The sequence below is a fragment of the Anser anser genome (genome assembly GCF_964211835.1).
Source record: "Anser anser genome assembly, chromosome: 5".
NCBI classification, from domain to species: Eukaryota; Metazoa; Chordata; class Aves; order Anseriformes; family Anatidae; genus Anser; species Anser anser.
In genome coordinates, this window is record NC_139725.1 from 53,814,925 (window position 1) to 53,835,869 (window position 20,945).

The following is a 20,945-nucleotide window of genomic DNA, read 5'->3' on the forward strand; positions in this document are numbered from 1 at the left end:
TAAAGATAGGAGCCTAGTACCAGTCTTCTGGGAATTCCCTCATGGGAACACCTCTACTACAGACAGGATTGTGGACTGTCAGATCTAATCCTGTAGGACGATTCCTAGAGAAATCATCTAGTGGCAGCAATGACAACTTGCCACTGGTCTTCTGTACGGCATGCAGTCGATTTGAACATAAAGGCCAGTTTGAGGGAAGATCCTGCTGTGTAACATGAAAAAAACACTGACTAGCAGGGAGCACAGCCCTTCCTTTCACCATGGTGAGCAGCATGCGCTGCACTGCAGAGAGAAGAAACGCCCTGCGCGCCGGAAGCTGCCCCACGCCGCGCGCTCTGCAGAAGCCATTTCACAGCAGCTCACCCAAGTGGATGCCAGTGCTTGCCTGCCCACCACTGAGCTGGGGGGGTCTGCTGAGTAAATGTTAACTGCACCACGTCTGAGGGGGTTAGGAAAAAGAAATGCCTGCTATCTGCTCATCTGGGCCAGCTTGTGCTTCTCACCTCTTTCAAAAGCTCATTTTGAGTGTGTGTGTGAATGGAGGTGTCCCCCACCCAACTCCAGCCTTCTGCAGAGACCCAGGACAGGCAACACAGTCAGTAATTCAGGTCAGGAAGCTGAAATCTACCCCAGTTGAAGTCAGTGGAAGTGGATTTTGCCACTGAATTCAGTGGGGTCAGGATTTTATCCTTCCCAGTGGGTCTGCGTGTTATGAAGTGTATCTGAACTGGACTGAACTGAGCATCTCACCAGAGTCCTCCACCACTGCTACCTGCTTAAGGACGCTCCTGAAATGGCTTCTCTGCCCAAAAACTTCTGCTTTTTCTTATGTGTACACACTGCCCCTTGGCTCTCCCAGGGGATCGAGAGTCCCCAGTCTCAGAGAGCTGGCCCTGCACAGAGAGCTGTGCTCAACCAGACAAGGGGTGGGCAGCCCTGCTGAGCATCCCCCCCTCTTTGCCCCCCCCTCTCCCCCGTAGCTGTGAGGGCCCTCCAGGCTGATGGCTCCTATAAAGACCTGTGACTGAAGCCTCCGTTTCATGGCACTTTCTGGAGGGCTCTCGTTAAAAGATTACCTAGGCAGTTGATTGAGTGTAAAACATGCTGTACCTGCAATGTTCTCCTGCTTGGGGCAAATTCCTTTTGTAGGCGTGAGAAGACGGTCTTCTTCATCGGGTGTGACTTGGATCCCGATTTCCACTGGCTCTGACACTTTCCTGAGCTCGGCGCGTGAGGAGGGGGGAGGGCTGCTCTTATCCATGCTCTTTTCATAGCAGGCACCACCAGTGCCATTGCACTGTTTTCTCTTGTGCTCTATAAAAACCAAGATGTCTCCCAGCGGGAAGTTCATCTGACACTGTCCACAGGTTAACAAGTCGGGGTCTGTCCCGCCTGCGGCGATGCTGATGCCACCCGGCTCTGCTATTGCCAGGCTCTCATCCTCGTCGGCGAGTGCCGGTTCCACATGGTCAGCCTCTGCTTTACATGGACAAGGAGAAAGAGGGAGGAAAGGGATGAGGGGAGAAGAGAAAGAGATTGCTTTGAATGTTCACAGACTCTGAAGGATGCATCACAAGAGGCCCAGCCTCCCCCCGCACCCAAAAGAAGCCAAGCCTGATTAGATCTTTCTTTCATTTTTCAGCTTTTCCACTCTCCCAGAATGATTTCAATATATTTTGCAACCAAGCCTGCCTGAAACAAAATGGAAAGGCTGACCTGGCATAGCTTTCCTGACAGCTCCTTCCCACTGCTGCCAGCACTGCAAGGAGATCAGCAAAGAGCCATTTTGCAAACGTTCAAGCCCCGAGTCACTTTCTGAAACAGTTTCTCTCTTTTTATCCCACCTTCTCATTCCCACTGCATCTCCCAGCCATCTGGCCAAGGTCCTATCCAGCAAATCTTATGCACCTAAATCTCTCCTTTGATTTCAGTGAGAGGGGAAAAGCAGGGAGGGAAGTGCTCAAGTGCCCTGAACAAGCAGGATCAGGCTCTTGTGGCACACAAAATTAGTGCCACCACCCTTTCCCTTTACAAAGATACCAGCAACCAGGTTAAATGTCCTCCCATCAGTACAAGATACAGCAGAGTAAGGTAAGAAGGATGTGGTCTCATGAGAAGCTGAGGGGGTTCAAAAGTGAGTACAGTAGGAAAGAGAGTAAGGCATTTATTTAACGTACAGGAATATTGGCTGAGCCCGAAATCTTCCACTCATTTTCCTGATGCCAAATACCTGTGCAGTTGCTATATAGGTTAATAAAAGTTTTTTGTATAAATCGTGCCCATGGACCGGATGGACTTTATACCATTAGCCCCAAAACACTGAAAGCGTTTCTGAGTGACCTGAATCAGTTTCTAAGGAATAAATAATTTCTCGTGTCACAGTTAATAAAACACAGTGCATTTTTAATGGGTATTTTGAAGGTAATTGTTACATTATAAAATAATTGTGGATCACAATCCATTTCTGGGGCAAAATTTGGATTTTGTTTTATTTTCTCTTGTTCTGCTGTGTAACTGCCAAATCATACAAACCTTGGTCTTTACTTGGGCAAAATCTCCACTGACTTTTGCCTAAGGCTGTTTTGCCTCTGCAAGGACTATAGGATTTGGGCTGAACAAAACAGAGGAACTAAGAGTATGTAAATCAGGGAGTGAGACCTCTAATCGAATCAGGATTAAAGGAATAGTAGGAGAAATGTTCTTTACTGGCCTGAGCGGATTGCTTATGGTTTTCCTAGGGAAAGCGAGTTACACAACTATCTCAGAGAAGTGAGACTGAGATAAACAGATGTCATAATCCAGATCTGGATTCTCCTCCTGGCCGAAATCAAAAGGAGTTTTGTCCCGTTCTTCAGCAAATTGAAAAACAAAACACAACACACACACACACAAAACATAGAAAAGGAACAAGAGCTACAAGGCGAAATGTATTACTTGGCAGCAAAAACTGGTTGAGCCTTGAAAAAGACAGTTTAGAAAAAGAATCGTCCCCGTTTTCCTCTTCCAGAATAAATAATTGATTAGTGTATCTACCAGCTGTATTACAAGTTGCATCAGAGCTCTCTAACAGCAAAATAGAAAGCAGCAGCACCAGCAGCAGCAGGAAGAGGACTGAGACCCTAGAGAAGTGCCCAAGCACGACCCATCCCGCTGGAGCAGACGATGGGCACAGAAAGGCTTTGGTTTCCTAACTCACCCCAAGGTTACCAAATACACAGCATAATACTAGTTCTGAAAACCAGTAATTACTTTTTTCCCCTTAATCTAAGTTTAAAAGGAGTTTGAAGACAATACTATGTAATTAATTCACCAATTTATATTATGAAAAGATGCCTCCTTGCCTCAGTGAAAACGCAACCATAACCCCGCGCTGAACAGGGACTGCCGGGAAGAGAGCGGATGTCTGTGAAGAGTGTGTCACAATGCAAAAGGTAATTATTTAGTGCTGCGGTTCCCTTTAATGATCTAACATTGAGCAATATTGTTTATATTGAAGAGAGCTTGCACCTTTAATTACCAATTACATATACATCATTTTAGAGCCAAAAGAAAAGGACTGTGAAAAGGGTCCTTTAGAAGCGTGCGCACTATTTCTAGGAGGAATTCCTACTAAGGGGGAGCAGAGTGTCAAAATATTAAAAAAAAAAAAACACACACACAGGGACATACACACACGCACATACACACATGGGAGATGGGACAAAGAGCTGGAAAAGACAACATGAAAACAGGAACTGAACCAAGGGTTGTAAGAAGAAAAGGTGGCAGAGGGGGAAAATGCTTGTTACGAGTTTCACGTAACAATCCTGTAAAGCTTTCAGATTAAAGTCTGTCTCTCAAATTACAAAGGCTGAATTTTGGCATATATGTAACAAATAAAAAGAAAAGCACAGATCTCAACTTTATTATCTTTTTTGATGTGAGGATTTTTTTTTCTTTCCCTGTGATTTAAATTGTGCTCTTCAGAAAACGTAGCAAAAGTGCTGCATTTGATAAGGGTCCTGACCATGCATCTCTGGAAACATGAAGGAGGTTTTAGCAGCTAAACTGTTGAGAATTCTTTCCTTTCAGCTCTACAGTTCATTTGAATATTAGTTAAATCCACATATGCCTATTCACTTACACTCTCTCACTCTCTCTTTCCAAGGACTCTGCAATGGCACTTTTTTAAAATAACATCTGGTATTCCTTCATATTTTGGCAGTCGCCACATTACCGAAAATCAGCTTTTCGTTTTCTTGGTACGCTGAGCCCTCATGATCAGTAGTAATTGGGTTTCAAACTCTCAAAAGGTTTTTTTACTTGACTGTATTTCTGATTTTAGCTTAATAAATCATCAAGCACGAGACCAGTCGTATACCCAACAATGCAGAAGCTATATTACAATCCCTTTTTCAGGACATGGAAAATAGACATAAAAGAATGAAAAACAAAATACTGAATAGATCTTCAAATGCATTTTATCCATGTCAATTTGCATTTTTTTTAACACAGAATAAAATAAAAATAAAATTAAAAAAAAGGAAAGGAAAAGAAAGAAAAGGCTTCTTATTGACAACTCAATTAAGCCATTAAAAACCTACATTCAAGTAACATTATAGGAGAGATTTAAAACCCACAAAGGAATAGAGAAAAAAGCCTGGAAGTCCAGCCCATAACGCATCGGGTCACGCCTGGTTAATACAACAGCCAGGATCTTATGCTGTTTAAGGAGTCCTTTAATACCAATGGGGCAATTTAGTCCAGTCTCAATCTAAAGTTCTGACTCCACTTGTGTCTGTGGGTTTCAAATGAGTCGCTTCACATTATTTGAATTTAACTCTGTGGTTTTATTTCTGTTTGTTGGTAGCTGGGTTTGGGGGAAGGAGGGTGTTTCCTCCCGAGCATTTATCTAAAATTAATTATTTTTTTTTTAAGAAGGAAAAATCAAGCCACACGATAAAGGAGAATGGAAAACATCTCCTCTGTCTTACGTGGGAAAAAGGAAAAAAAATGCAAACAAGCTATTTCCAGCCAGGACTCATGCCCTGGTTCTCCCAGGTGTGTTGAGGTGTGCCCAGCATTTTCACTGCACCCAGAGACTCCTCAAAACAGCCCTGCACCACCTTCTGAGGGAGCACAGTGAGTCGGGGATGGGTGATCTATGGGGACATCAGTGACACTGCTGTCATTCGATGGCTTCATAAAATTAATGCAGCCGGACAATCTAAATCATTTGCTTTGCCAAGTGTTACACTTGCTGGCTGGACTCTAAGCAGCATCTCAAAGCTCTCTGGCTGCCTACAGTGCAGTGGACAATTTTCCTAATTTCACAAAGGCACTGTTGCAAAACCGCCAGCGCTCCTCTTTCTGCGTGGTGACATCATTACACCATACGCGCCCCATGCAAACAATATTCTTATGACCAATATTAAAGCAAATGCACATGCTAAGTACTTTCTGCCTGTCAAATGTCTCAAAATCATGCCCATTAATAGTAGAAAAGTCTGTTACTCAAAATCATCTCAAAGGCCTCAAAAGACAAAACTGTATATGCTTGTCTGTGGGCTTTGGATGAGGCCGGGTCCAGATACTGGTGATTTATTTTCTTGTGCTTTTATTACACTGCTGAACGAAAGGTGCAAAGGAATCAAAAAGTTGTCCACCTATTCTCTTTTCTTATTTTCCCAATCCCACAGTATCAAAGAGAGGCAAAGAAAGGGGGAAGAGGGAGCGCTTTGGCAAGAGACTGAAGCGTTGCGCACTGAACTTCCTCACCGCCTTCTGTTTCGGCAGCGGGGTCACAGATCAATACCGGGGAGTTCGGGGAAGCGCTGCAAGTGCTCTGCCTGCTGTGCTACCACCCCAGCCCATGCTGAGCCCAGGGTACCCCCCGGGACAAGCTGGGGCTGCACAAATTGTCACACCCCAACCAGGGAAGCCACTCTCCCGCATGCCCTGGCATGAGGGGCCCGGCCCTGCTCCCAGCGCACAGCCACCACTGCCTTGGAGGCACAGCCAGGAGCTCAGCCCAGTTCAGGAGCAAGCACAAATAAGTGACATGCTTTTTAGGGTGTTGCCCAAAGCAGGCCTGAAAACGATGTCCCTTCCATCAACACCCACATGTCACATTTACTGTAACGTCAACACACTTAGCAGAAATGGCTTGGATCGCGTGCGCTCGAGCTGGGTTATCGCAGCGATCGGTGTCAGGATCCTTGCTGCGCAAAGCCCATGGCCACTCAGAGCAGGCACTGCAGCTCCTCACCCTCGAAGTTTATCAATAACCTGCTCCCAGTTCCCCCCTGCAGCCGCAAGGTACAGGGTTTAGTTTACGCCCGCACGTTGCATCAGCATCGCGCTCGGCGGTCCGAGGCACCGCTTGTCTGCCATCCATTTTTAATTGTTCTGAGGACTGAGCAGCAATTACTGATAGAGTGCTTAACAAATAAATAAATAAGTAAATAACGTGTGAGGCAGAGTTGACCGAGAGAGGCGACGTGATGGGGAAGCCCCAGAAACGCACGGGCCGGCAGCTCTGCGCTACTTTTCAAGTGCGTCTCAGGGCGCAACGCGAAGCGCACAAAAGGCGCCTCGAGGAGCGGCGGGTCTGTGCCGTGCCGAGCCGTGCCGAGCCGTGCCGGGGAGCCGTGCCGGGGAGCCGTGCCGTCCCGCGGAGCCGTGCCGTGCCGGGGAGCCGTGCCGTGCCGGGGAGCCGTGCCGTGCCAGAGCGCAGCGCAGCGCGGCGAGGGGTGGCCGGGGGGCACCTGCCCGCGGCAGGCTCCCAGCGGCTTGGGGGGGACAAAGGGGGACGTCCCGCAAACCCCGCACGGCGGCGAGGTGCGGGGCACCCCCCGCAGCGCCCAGCTCGGCCGCCTCCCGCAGAAGTGCCCCGAGGCTCTCAGAAAGCAGCACAAACCCCCGGCCGCACATGAGACGGAGCAAGCCCGGCCGCGGGCGTAAAGAGCCGGGCAGGACCTCGGGGGCTGGGAAAAACAAGGAGGGAAACGGCACGGCAACCCCGCAGAACCCAAACGGAACAAAAGCCAAGAATATCCAAGGATCTGCTTGGATCTCAAGCGCTCGTCAGATGTTATTTCACCAGGAACTATGCACAGTGTTAAAGAAGGGAGTGGCGTGTCTCCCCTTAAGTAAACTGTACGTTCATAAAAAAATATTTACTGCTTTTGAGAGCGTAAAATGCATAGGCTCTTCTATAGACTGCAGAAGCTGTAAATCTCCGCAGATAAAATGGAATGTGATGATGGGATATAAAAGCATGCTTTGTTCCCAAGTGAATAGATTTGTTTTATTTAAAACTAAACGACAACCAAGGAGAGAAAAGAGCGCTCGGTGCCACAAAAGCAGAAGGAGCGGTATTTTGGTACAGGCTTTTAACTGGCTTAGAAAAGGAGATTTGAAGCACGGATTCTTACCCAAAGATTTAAAAGGCATGATCAAAATTAAGTAATTAGTTTTGAACGCATATTAAACACACGACAACTCTGTTCTTTTTTATAAATATCGGTCTCAAAAGAGACTGCTCCTCAATTGTGTATGGAACTCTGTTGCTCATATACAATTTTCTTAAGCCTTTTTTTTGCTTTCATTGAAGCATATTCATTATAACATTCAGCGAATTTATGGCTTATTCCAGTGGCTTAGTAAAAGGGGTCATAAAAAAGTTAAGTAAACCAGTGTTTTTTTCCTTTCCCTTAACTTTGGATTCCTTTTTTATACTGTGCTGTCTAGTGCTTAGTCTTTGGAAAGTACCTTGGGCATATCCAGCACACACACAAATTATCAGCTGCTCCAGGAAAAAAAAAAAAAAAAAAAAAGGAATTTCTTGCACCGAGGCAACTACACAAAAGACTTGCATATGTCAAAAATACAGAACTAAGTCCCTGTGAATGCTGTACCATTAATCAAATCCCCGATCTGGTGTCACTTTTGCCAGTAAAATGATGATATTCTTCTAACCCCCTTCTACTGGCGCGTGCCTGAAACGCATGAAGTGTGTCCCTCTGCTTTAATTTGTTTTCGAATAGCCTGCTTTAGGCATTTTTTATATATTCCTTGAGAAGAAAAAAAAAAAAAAAGAAAGGAAAAAAAAAAAAAGCTGCTACTTAAAGCTTCAGCAAAGGTCTACAGTATCGAGCAGGCAACAGCTTTTCAGGAGCTAGAGCAGTGGGCAAATTTAACTGATGTTCAGGAGCTGAACACACAACTGCCTTTGAGGCTTGCAACCGTGGGTGCAGAGGAATGGTGTGCAGCCTGCCCAGATACAATTTAAGAAAGTAAATAAACACAAAAGAGGAAGGTGCTATAGTAGGAGCAGCTGAATGAATCACACATTTATCAATGTGCACTGTTATTGATGCCTTTTCCCTCCCTCATTAGAAAGACACATATATATAAATCTATCTACAGCCAATGCTGATACTTCACCAAGTGCTTTTACGGCATCACTAACTTTAAAGCAGGCGGTAAGCCCAGCCACCGTTTATTTTTCCACACGCTTTCTCTTGAGGCTACCAAGACCAAATGTTACCGACATCTGCAAGGCGGTGCGTGGAGCAGCCCTGAAGAAACCACTGCCCCACTGAACAGCAACCAAGAGGAGGAAATGCTCGGGCAAGGAGGCGGAGAGCCATTTTGGTACAGCGTGGCTCCACGGGGAGACTTTGCTGATGGGCTTCAGCCTTGGCCAGTGGGATGAGTGGGAGACAGAGGGAGGAAGGGGAGCGTGTGCGTGCATGTGCGTGTGCGTGCGCCGGGGGCAAAGGCACCAGGGAGGAGGAGAGGGGGGTTCTTGTTCCTCTTAGCAAAAGTTAGCAGTCGTGGAATGGAAACAAAGCAGCAATCGGCAAAGTTTGAGGAGTCTGGGGAGGAGAGAAAGGCAAGATTTCCCCATAGCTGGGGAACCTTTGCCGCACCAGAGGCCGAGGCACTGTGCTCTTCATGTTACAGGTCTGTCAAATGAGCTGGCTGCTGTCTATATGCTTCCAACGAGCTTGATTCAAACACTAAATGAAGTAGAGAAATCATCAGATAAATTGCTGGCCCTCTCTACCCAAGAGTGAAAGGTTTTTATACAGTTGGCGACAGCCCTGATCTTTTGTCTGACCTAATTTATTTCTCTTTCAGATTAGAAGAAAGCGTGCTTTCCTGTCTCGGGATAACCTACATCCCCATATTGAGCCCTAAAAATAAGAATATGCTTGTGATATGTTAACAATACCATGATTTGATGACTTTCTCATACTGGGTGAAGTAAACCTTCTACCCTGACATCCAGCGATCAAAGCTTCCCATGCGTACACCACAAAATTATATGTTTGGGCAAGAAAATGTCCCGCTAAAGTCTGTCCATGGCGGGCAATCAGACAAGCGGAGAAGAGCACAAGCTCAGTGGAGCAGCCTGCGAGCTGCAACTTCTATATCACATACGTGGTTTTGTGTTTATTTCTTCAGGAAAGAAATGCTTATTTTCTTTCGCAGGAGCTGCAGGTTTTTTTGTTATAAGGACCTGAGAGGATCAAAGTACGGTGAACTATCCAACAGCAGATCCTCTCGGCAGGGGCACATGTGGCTTCCTGGCATGTAAGCAACCCCAAACGGTGTGTGTGTGTGTCCGCCTTATTGCCGTGCACACCTTCTCCCAGGACCCCAGCTCCCTTTCTCTCGGTGTTTACGTCTGCTGGAACAAGCCAAGTGCAGTTACGTGGGCTTCCCCCCCGATGCACGGAGACTCACTCATGTTCAAGTATCATTACCCCGATCGCTATCTGACAACAAATTGAGAATTTAAACACTGTACGCTGGCAATAAAAAGCATTGTTAAAAACTAATTTTAATTAAAAACTCCTGTCCGCCCGAGTCAATTAATCAGCCGCGCTTTAGCTAAAAATAGATCTGCCTCGCTCGCAGCCCCCCTCTCAGCTAGCGCTCTATAGATCTTCGCATGGAAATCGATACTACAACTTTACACTGCAAACATTTTGCAGCGCCGTGAAGTGCCTGAGCTCCGGCTGCTATTTCCCAGGGCTGAACATCCCGCGCAGCGGCGGCGGCGGCGGGGCCGGCGCCGTCCCCGCATCAGACGGGCTGCGAGCTCCCCCTAGTCGTCAGCAGCCGCCACTTGCGGCCGGGGCACCAGGCAGCCCTGCGAGGCAACTGCGAGCCAGCAAAGTTTATTTTGGAAAGTCTTTTCTATCAACAAACGGCGCGGAGAGCAAAGCGATCGAGATAGGAAACGGGGAAGGGAAGTCGGCGAGCTGTGCGAGGCGTTTGGTTGACCGAAAAGGTTTGTGAGCTCGGCCCGAGGAAGACTTGCCGAGGAGGTGTCAACCGAAGTCGGTAACTGATATCAATAATTTGTACTTGTACGAGCGCACACACCTCTAAGTCATAATTATTGTCAAATATGCCACAAGACAACCCTTTGTTCTGCGGAGGAACATCCATTCTGCACAAGACAAGGGCTCCAACCGTTTCTGCTCGAAGGCAGCCAGGTTGTAAAAGCTTTAAGACTTTATTTCTCAATATTTAAATAAGCCTGACAAAATATGCTCTGCATCTGCCAACCAGCGAAAAAATGCAAAATGATTTCTCACCCGCTGTACATCTATTTAAACCACTGAGCACATCAAGCAAAAATGACGAAACAATCAAGATCCACGATCTAGTTACTCTGCATCAGTTTTTCAAAAATATTTTAAACTATGAAAATATGCCAGTATTTTTGTTCATCTTATGTGTCAAATATAAATATATCCAAATGAAAAGCAACCTGGAAATCAACCGCACGCAACCTCTTTTTTTTTCCTGTCCTATTTAAAGCCGACACATGTAATGCCTTTCAAAAACACGTTAGGCTTTTCTGTGGACAACTGTGCGGGTATTATGAAAAAGTCAGCCATCTCCAAAATAATTTCCTCTCTAAATCTTCAGTCACAGCTTACATTCTCTTTACATGAGAGTTAATTACATTGGTGTGGGTTTTTTCTGTGAAAAAAAAAATGTATTAATTGCACTGAATCTAAATGCATTTTAAGAGAAGCTCCTTGAAGCAATCTGCAAAACTTTGACATGCAAAAAATCTTAGTGTTTTTCATTATTATTTCTAATAACTATGTACAAATACAAAATGGTATAGGAAATTATTACTCTTCCTAGGGAACCTGTTGACCAGGTATTGAAGAGCCTTCTTGGGAAACCTGGCTGTCCACCTGGAACTGTATGATTTCACTGTGCCTTTCCCTCCCAACCTTTGCTGCTGCCCTACAGAAACGTTCTTGCTTTGCCGCCTTCTGCAAAACTGCTATCAGTGAGCTTTTCACATGCTCTCATTTTTCGCATTTCCTTCAAATGCAAAATGCAGGGCTAGTATGAAAACAGATTTCTCAAGTTAAAAAAAAAAGATCTTAAGCTGGAAAATCAGCAATTTGAATCAAACCAAACTAACGTTTCTTTGCACGGAGCAGCTCTACAGCTCTGTTTCCTCTTTCTCTACCTAATTGCCTCTTTTGCTTTGTCCACCCATTTAAGTGAGCGCAGCTACCAAGTTTGTTCTGTCCACCATCACTGAGGAGAGGTCCAGAGCTGCTCTTTTCTCCCCACATATGTCACCCCCTTTTTGTGCTGCACGTGTATCCATTACAAGGCTGCCTGGGTGAGCCTGGCAAGGACAAGCAGGCCACTCAGTTTTGCAGCCTTAAAGACCATGGTGCAAATGAGACACTGCAACTCTGGAGCATAGCTACGTTGCAGCCCCTCTGCTTTTTGTGTTTGTTTGTTTGTCTTACACTCAGGATCTAAACATTTCTCTGAATACCAAGAGCATGAAACCCAATAAACTCCAGCTGAGCAGTGTCAGAAAACCCTTCTCTTTCTCTCTCTCCCCATCTCTCTCTCTATCTCTCTTTCTTTGCCTGGCACAGACCTCCAATCCATCCTGAGATGCAACTCTCCTGACAGATGCCAAAGAGGGAGAGGGGGAAGGAAAAAAAAAAAAAAAAAAAAAAAAAGCCCAAGCTAAACATGACATAAATGCAAGATTTCAGGAAACAGCACCAATTCATCCCGGCTTTGGGGGCTTGGCTTGGGGCTGGGTTTATTTAGTTGCAAGTGTTTTGGTTTCCTATTCCGCTGCCTGCTACTTTCCCAACACCCCCTCGCAGAGGCCGGTCTGCTGGCTGCTTTGCCCCCACGAATGACACCTTCCCGAGAAGTGCGGGGATGGCAAGCCCCCCTCCTGCACGCCTGCCGCTGAGGCTCACTGCCTGTGCGCTAAAATGCCTGCGCTTCCTGCTCCCCCCAGCCCCAACCCCAGCCCCAGCCTCAGCCCCCCCCGGCTCCCACCCCCTCCTCCCCTGGATACCTTCATTTTTTTCTGCCACTGTTCAGTATGCAGCCTGATTTCTCCGCCAGCTTCCTCAGGATGGAGAGATAGATAAATACAAGAGGGGAGGGAGGGAAGCTGCGTACCGCTCTGCTCTCCATTCCTCCCCAGCCTCCCCGCTAAACCCATTGTACACGCAGCTCCTCGGCACCTTTTAATGCTCTCCTGCCTCATTATTTACTTTCAAGTAAAGCGATCGGAAAAAGGAGATCAAATTGGAAGAACAAACCTACCTGGCTCTCTCCTCCACCCCACCTCCCCCCCCCAGCAGAAACAGCAGCAAGAAAAGAAATGTTTCACCCCTTGAAACAAATTCAGACGTGCGCAACAAACCAGATTTTCTGCACACCCCCCTTTCAACACCCCACATCTCCTCACAACTGAGACAGAAAAGAAGTAGGAGAAATTGCACAGGGTGATTTAGAGAGGGTTCAGGTTGTTGATGCTTTTTCTTAAAAAATAAGAAATTGGGTGGGGGGAAGCACCAAGAAAAAGGGAAATGCTTTTTTCTGAACTGGATGGTTAAAAACAAAAATGCAATTAATGAAGAGGGAGCGTGTGTGGGGGGGGAAATCCACCTTTTATGGTGATGCAAATCTGGCTCCCAAATAACAATGAATTAAAAACAAACCCCCCAGAAAGAGAGCTGAATACCAGATGCATCTTCATTTGTGTTCCACCAGCTGATGGGCTGGGGGGGGGGGGGGGAGGGAGGGTGAGGAACGGGTTAAAAAAATAAAGGAGCACACCAAAAAAAAAAAAAGGAAAGAGAAAGAGCGAAAGAAATTGAAATTTCGGGACCCGCACCGTTTCCCCAAAACCCTCACCTACGAAAACAGAAAAAAATCTCCCAGGAGGGGGAAAAATTATATAGATATATACACATCGATTCACGAGGAAATCTTACAAACAGAAATTTATCACCGGTAACAAAGAAAGAGAGGAGCTCGCAAGCACCAAATGCTCCTGGCAGATGGCTCCTATTCTTGGCTTTCAGGGGAGGGGAGAGAAGCCGGGGGAATATTTTATTTATTTATTTAAATTCTTTAAAATCGGAACATAAATATTCGGATCCGCCGCGGCTCAGGCTCAGCCCGGGGCTGGCTCCGTGCGCGCCGCCGCCCCCCGCAGCACAGCAACTTGCGGACACGTCGGGGGGGGGGGGGGGGGGAGTCCGGCCGGCCTCCCCGGTGGGGTGCGGGGCCTCAAACCGGCCTCCGCCCCCCCAACAACCTCCCCAAGGCTTGCTCTGCTTTCCTAACCCCCCCCCCCCGCCTCGAGCGGGTCCGATGCTTTCGGGGGGAAATGCAGGACCACCCCCCCCCGGTTGTCCCCGGGGCCCGGTGGCGGAGGAGCAGCGGGGAGCTCTGTGGGGTCCCTCACCCGGAGCCCCCCATTCAGCCGTGGCAGAGACCCCGGCAGCTCAGAGAGGGGTGCCCGGCATGGGGGGACCTGCCCCGGCTCTGCCTGCAGCCGCCCGCTCGCCCCTCTGTAGGGTGTAGGGTGGGAACGGGGAGGAGAGGGGGGGATGCTGGGGGGGGGGGGGGGGCTCCTTCCCTTCCTCCGATTTATCTTTTTTTTTGGGGGGGGGGGGGTTGGGGGAAGGGGGTGGTGATGAGTATTTGCATTTCACAATGGGAGCTTCGGCAAAGTGCAGCCCCCGCTGCTGCCCCGCCGCCCGGCCCGCGTTTCGTGCCCCCTCCGCCGCCTCGGCTCTCCTCTCTGCACCCCCCCCCTCCGCTCCCCAACAGGCACCCCCACTCCTTCCCCCGGCCCCTCTGCACCCCCTGCCCTGCCTCTAGCCCCAGCCGAGCCCGTCGTGCCTCCCCCCGCCTTGTGCAGGACGGGGACCCCCCCTCCACTGCACCTGGGGCTGCATCCTGCCCATCTACCTGCCCCGCACCGGGGGGCTCGGCGCCCGCCGCTCGGCCGGCCCACCGCCTCCATGTGCTTCCCATCAAGCCCCCCGGCCTCTCCCCTTCCCCCCACACCCCTCCCCGGCCCCCTGCCCACCTTGATTCTCCCCGAACCCCCCCGCATCCCTCGCACCCCCCCCCCCCCCCCGCCCCAGCCCCGGCTGTCACGCCGATGCCAGGCTCCCGGCCAACTTTTCCCAGCGCTCCGCTTTGCAACCCCGGTGCGGGGAGCGAGGAGCGGGGCCGGGGGCGATGTGCGGAGCCCCTACGGCCCGGTACGGCCCGGCCCGGCCCGGCCCGGCCCCGTGCCCCCTCGGGGGGAGCCCCCCGCCGCCCCCCGCCGGCAGCGCCTTTCCCCCGCTCCGCTCGGCACCGCTCGGCGCTGCCCGCCCGCCCGCCTCACCTCCGCACCGCTGCAAACGCACGGCAAAACTTCGGGCTTCTCCCCCCCCCCCCCCCCCCAGCCCATCCCCCCTAGCCGCACACCCCCCTCCCCTCTTTAATTCCCTTCTCCTCTCCCTCTCTCTGAAGTCATTTACTAGCTTTGGTTTCTCCTGGAGCCCCCCCCATCCCCCCCCCCCCCCCCAGCCCGCTTCCTCCCCTTCCCTAATTTTGCTCCTTGATTTCGGCTCGATCTGGTTCCAAGTTCAAACTTACGTGTGATAATCTCTCTTTGTGACAAGTGCTGCGGGTTTCCCTGCTTGCGACGGGACATTGCCCTGGCATTTACACTGGCATCGCCTGGAGAGCTGCACTGGTCTGGGGGGATGTGTTGGGGGCCGATCCTCCTCCTCTTTTTTTTTTCCTCTTTCTTCTTCTTCTTCTTTACCGAGTTCTTCTTCTTTCAAAAAATAAAAAAAGAAAAAAAAAATAACACCTCCTTTTTGTCGCTGCTGTGGTGCACTGGATGGGATCTCCTCTCAATTAAAAATCATCATCATCAGGAAAAGCTTTCTCGCTCTTTTTTCCTCTCTCTTTCACACACTCTGTCTTTTCTCCACTGCTTCTGCCACTTGGACTTCCAAATCTCTTCTTGAACTTAGGAGGATATGCACCGCCAGTGACACTTTTCTCTTTCCCTCTTTCCAGAGTGCTTGGCAAATTGGCAAGTGCGCTTTTCCACCAGGAGGGTTAAAAAAAAAAAAAAAAGAAAAAGAAAAAAAAAGAAAAAAAAGAAAAAAAAAGCAGGAATATCAAAAAAAAAAAAGTACTTGAATTGGGATTGCCCACAAACAAAAAAAAAATTGCCAAAAAAAAAATGTTTTTCAGAGATTGACCCTTGCTGGGTAGATATATAGAGAGAATTTTTTTGAAAAGGGGTAGCCAAAACTGTGTCTCCTCTTTCCCAGCTCAAGTGGCACTGCTTTGCCCTGGTGCTTTTGGATTGCCAGTGCTCCTGCACCACTTTGCACTCTTCCCCCCTCGCCTGGCACTGGGACTGGAAGGAAGGAAGCCCCCAGTGCAGCTGGGCTGGTGCTGGCTATTACTATTATATATTGCAATGTGAAGATGGCGGAGTCCTGGTTCTCTGGGAGCGCTCTGTCTCTCTATGGCTGGGGCTGCCTCTGTACAATGGGATAAAATTCAAGTTCAAGTGCGGACGTGACGTTTAATCTGCACTAGAGACAAAAAGACCCAGAGAGTAGGAGCACTGGGGGCGACTAGCGGTGGCTTTTTAACATTGTACCCTGCAAGAGAACAAGAAACGCCACTCGCACACACACACACACTCGCACACACACACTCGCACACACTCGCGCACAAACTAAAGCACATGCACGGAGCGGGGAGCAGCTCCGGGCTTTGTGCGCTTGCTGCTTTCTCGCCTAAGCGGAGGGAAAGGGGAAAGGGGGGAGCAGAAAGCCGCATCCTTCCCGCACGGCCAAACTTCCCCGAGCCCGGGAGGGGCTCGGCCGGGGGCGGCCCGGGGCGGGGGTGGCTGCCGGGGGCCGGCGGCCGAGGGATGGAGGCGCGGAGGGGAGGATGCGGAGAGCCGCCCGGCCCTGCCCCTGCCCCTGCCGGTGCCGGGGGTGCCGGGGGTGCCGGTGCCGGTGCCCCCGCCGTTCCCCATCGCGGTGCGGAGCCGGCAGGAGCCGCGGGCAGGCTCGGGCTGCCCGTCCCTCCAGCCGCCGCCGCAGCTCCTCGGCGGCCGGCGCGTTCCCCTTGCGTTTCTTTCCAACAGTTTTGCACCAACACCAGTGTCTGTGTGGGCTGGGGAGAGGTGTTTGGTTTTTTTGTTGTTTGTTTTTTTTTTCCTTTCCTCCTCTCTCGCTAAGAGAAGTGTGATGGGAGCGGGACACGCGCGCACACGCTCCCGAGCCGCACACGCACACACACACACACTCCGACCTGCTTCTCCCACCCCCTTTTCCTTAAAATCCTGGGGGTGAGGATTTCTCTTGGAGGAATTAAAGTCTCGGCCGCGAATCGGGAGACGCCGAGTTCCCAGGGACCGCATCTTGGTGCACTTTTCCTCCTATTTCCCACGCAGGTAAATGCCCACAGCTGCGTGCGCCTCTAACTTGGGAGATTCTTGGGAACCAACTTTTTCCCCTCTACCTCCGCTCTCCCAGCCCAGTTCCTCCGATTATCTTTTTTTTTTTTTCTTTTTTTTCTTTTTTTTTTCCCTCCCTCTCCCTCCCCAGACAAGCAAATTGCTCGTGCAAAGAGCTTTCAGCACCACGTCTGGACAGGGCGAGGGGAGCGAGGAGAGGAGGAGGGCTGGGGGCTGCAGGCAGATGGAGCAGAAACCCAAGAAACCCAGCCTCCACCCGGAGCACGCCAGGAGAGCCGCTCTGCAGTCGTGTCGTTTACTTTCTCCGTTAAATGAATATATAATATTTTATTTATTTATTTATTTATTTTGGTATGAAATCGCATGAGAGCCTTAGGGGACCAGAATTCATCTCGGTGCCCTTAATCAGCTTTGAGAAGAATTTGGCTAAACAGCCCCGCTCTCGCCTCCTCCAGCAAATCTGCCTCTCCCTATCCCCACCCGCACACCCGCTCACACCTCGCGGTTCGCCGCTGCCAGCCCCCGGCCCCCTGTCCCCTGTCCCTTGTCCCCTGTCCCCAGCCCCCTGTCCCCGACGGGGCGCCCAGGGCAGCCGGCCCCCCGGTTCCCAGGCCCTGCCGTGGGCTCGGGCCCCCCCCCGCGCCCCGGCTCAGCCCTCGGCCGCTGCCAGCACACGGCAAACCGCAGCGAGCAGCGCTTATAAGCTGCCGAGTGAGGTTTTCGCCGTGGTTTCCCGGGGTCCTGCGTGGAAAAAAATAAAATAAAAAAAACGAGCAGGGTGAATGCAGGGGGCCGGTAGCCCCACGCACAGCCGTGCCGGGGGGGCGACGGCAGCCGAGGCCCCCGGGACACACGGGGGTGCCCCCCTCGGGGATGCTTCAGCCGAGCCTGCGGGGCCGGGAGGGCAAAGGGAAGGGGCTCCGCTGCGCTGCCCTCTGCACCCAGGGCTGGGGGCTGCCCTCCCCTTGTCCCCCTGTTCTTTAAGGGCGAGGGGATAGTGAGTGCAAGGGGGGAACTGGGGGGGAACTTGGGAGGGGGGGACACTTTTTGCCCTCGGGGGTGCAAAGTCCGTCTCGCAGAGAGCGCGGCCGCTTCTCGGCGAGCCGCAGGGAGCTTATCGGGAAGTTGCTGGGCATCATCTGTTGATTAACCAGTGTCTTCCAGTGGGCGCTCGGAGCGGGAGATAAGGGCCGGCAATGATTGACCAGGGGCTGCCCGGGCCGGGGGGGCCGCCGGAGCCCCCCTCCCGGCCGCAGTGACTCGCAGGCTGCAGGCAGGGCTGCCGGGGTGAGCCTTCCTCCCGCCGCCTCCTCCTCCTCCCTCCGAAAATACATCCCAATAGGGAAAGGGAGGGGGGGAGGGGGGGGGCATAATAATAAAAAAAAAAAAAATCCAAAGTGATTTCTCAGTCTCCTCTTTCCTCCCCTGTCTGGCACTTGTGATCATTAGCACTGAAAGCTGTTAATGTCTTGTCTCACAGCTCCCCCTTTAGTCTCTCTGCTCTCCCTGTCTCGCGTTCAAAGCCAGATCAATAGCAGGCTCTTTCTAACCTTGACCTATCCCTCGACCCGCCTCCATCTGCAGCTGGCCCCGCTGTTGCCTTGTCCCCCCCCGCCGCAGCCGCCCCGCCGAGGGCTCGGGGTCCCCGGGGGCTGCCCCCGGCATCGCCCCGCTTTGTCCCGGGCAGCGCGGTCGCGATGGGGAAAGGGCTGGTGTCCCCCCGGCCCCCACCCCACCACCGGCCTGCAAAGCAGGAGACAAGGCTCCCCATGCCAAAAATTTAAAAATAAAATAAACTAAACTAAAATAAAATAAAAAATAAAGAGGGCAAAGAGGGAGCATAACCTGCAAGAAGAGAGCAAGCTCTTTGCTCTCTCTAAAGGTGCTGCTTGCTGTTTGTCCCTTGTTTAAATTACAGGGGAAAGCACTTGCATGCACAAAATATCTTGTATTAGGGTAATCATCTTCTCTGTCTTCATAATATGCCAGGGATTTGAAGAGTTCTCATCTAGAAACACCGTCCTTATCATAGGGGAAAACAAGCTAATATGATGTTAAATATTCCATTTCACCCTACACGCGAGGCATGCTGAGTCAAGAACTCTCAGCACACACATTCTCAGCTTCTGGGTTTCTCTTTCTTTTCATTTTTCAAAATCGTGCAATGTCTTTAGCTAAAATTTGGCACGGATGTAGATACATAAATAACAGTGGGATCAGTGTAAAGAGGAAGTCCCGATATCCTCACGGAAGATAAGCTTGTTGTGTCACTTGGACACATTTTGAATGCATTTCCACTTTCTCCCCATTTGCTCAAATAACTTCTCAGTGGAAGAAAAATTGGAGCTGCAGATTCTGTGTGATGTGATTTTAGTTTCTTCCCAGTCTTTACTGAGAAATCTCATGCTAAGTTAAAAGTAAATTGTTTTTGATACAGGTCTGGGAGTTGGGGGAGAGAAGAGAGGGAGGGAAGAAGGAAGGAAGGAAGGAAGGAAGGAAGGAAGGAAGGAAGGAAGGAAGGAAGGAAGGAAGGAAGGAAGGAAGGAAGGAAGGAAGGAAGGAAGGAAGGAAGGAAGGAAGGAAGGAAGGAAGGAAGGAAGGAAGGAAGGAAGGAAGGAAGGAAGGAGGTTTGAGACAGCCTTGACATAAATGAGGCTGTTGTCCTCATTCTCTTTGAATCTAAATGTTAATGCTGAGGAAAGAAGAAAAAAAAAAAAGAAGAAGAAAGAAAAGAAAGAAGAAAAAAAAAAGAATAAACACAGGGCGTTGATCTGATCGGCTTAGTTAGCCGCTCCACCTTGTGAAAAGACACAGAAGCACAGGATCTAACCAGATCATATTTACATACATATTAATAAAGCTCCCGAGGTGGCAGTTCAGCCTTCACATACAGTGCAAGGATCTCTGCGAGTTCTCATTTTAGACCCATAAAAAAAAAGATAAAAAGAGGTCTTTTGGGCTTCCTTGAATATTTTTCTGCAATGGTTTTATATCATTTCTGAAAATTACATAGTTAAGTGGCATCAAATTTCTGGGTGATATAATAACTCAAAATGTGTAATTTTTTTTGTATCAAATCACTTTGCAGCCGTAAACAGAGCTTCAGAACCTCAATCAGAGGAATGATTTGGTGTTTTTTTTTCATTTATGGCAAACAGTAAAATTGTTCTTGTTACCTATTCAGATACATATAAATTGCAACATTTATTCACTTGATTTTCTTTTCCATGACACTGGTACATTTTAGGGTGCAGTGAAATGAAGGCTTAAGAGGATAATGTATTATCCCCTGCACCATTCCCGAGACATTTTGGAAAGAGGCAAAAGTGATGCAGATTGTACTGTGTTTTCAAGACATTTGGTGTCCCTTCATTTTTGGTGGCTGTCACTTGCTAATGTTTCCAGGAGTTAATTTCAAAAATGAGATTTCCTCAACATTTACATTCTAAGCCTTCCCCAGAGTCCCCTGCTTATTCAATGGACTTGGGTTTTTTGTTTGTTTGTTTATTCATTTTTACTTTTTTCCTTCCCTGCAGAATCCTTCATTTTTCCGGCTCTTCCCAAGTGGTAAACATACTAGATAGCTGTCCAAATGTTGGGACCCAGTTTTTCTTCCAAACCTTTTTTCAGGTAAAACAAGCAAAATCAAAACAATGCCTATTTCACTCCACCCCCCCCCCCCCCAAAAAAAAAAAAAAGAATCACAGAACCAGCAAGCAAGAAGAAAACCACTGGGTTTTATTTTTAATTTATTTTTTGATCAGACAAAATGCAGGATTGAGGTCTGTTTTCCTTCTTCAGTTTAAAAAGTACGTTCCTAGAGACATAATTTGGTCTGTTTGAGCTTCAGACTTTCCAACAGTAGAGATTTAGTTGAGTTCCCATTGTAAGGGGGCCCCCAGGGACTGCAGGGAGATCAAGACCTGCCCCTACCTTTGAGGCGCTCTCTGAAAGCCCCGTAATAAATTTCTCCAGCACCTCAATTTGCTCAGAGACGTGTCAGGGTGAGAGGAGGGCGATCAACACACATTCCACACCAGGCCACCTGCATCTGCATGTACACAGGCAAAGGTAAAGGGGAACACACCTTCCTGGATCCCAATACCAGTCACGCATCCCGTCTGCTGTAACT

General features: G+C 49.4%; 1 protein-coding gene across 9 annotated transcripts in view; it reads right to left on the bottom strand.

Annotated features, from left to right (window-relative positions):
• Positions 1 to 17,802, bottom strand: part of BCL11B (BCL11 transcription factor B) — a 98,424-nt gene extending 80,622 nt beyond the window's left edge. For 2 of the 9 annotated variants that reach the window (XM_083836533.1, XM_083836527.1), the window contains exons 1-2: positions 14,956 to 17,802; positions 1,111 to 1,479 (exon numbers count right to left, since the gene is read on the bottom strand). In XM_083836533.1, coding sequence (XP_083692659.1) covers positions 1,111 to 1,479; positions 14,956 to 15,013 — 427 coding nt within the window. In that variant the 5' untranslated portion in view covers positions 15,014 to 17,802. Of the gene's footprint in view, positions 1 to 1,110; positions 1,480 to 12,361; positions 13,076 to 14,249; positions 14,376 to 14,701; positions 14,736 to 14,955 lie in introns of those variants that run through there. The other 7 variants (XM_083836532.1, XM_083836526.1, XM_083836528.1 and 4 more) reach the window with 6 other exon arrangements.
• Between the last annotated feature and the right edge of the window lie 3,143 nt (positions 17,803 to 20,945).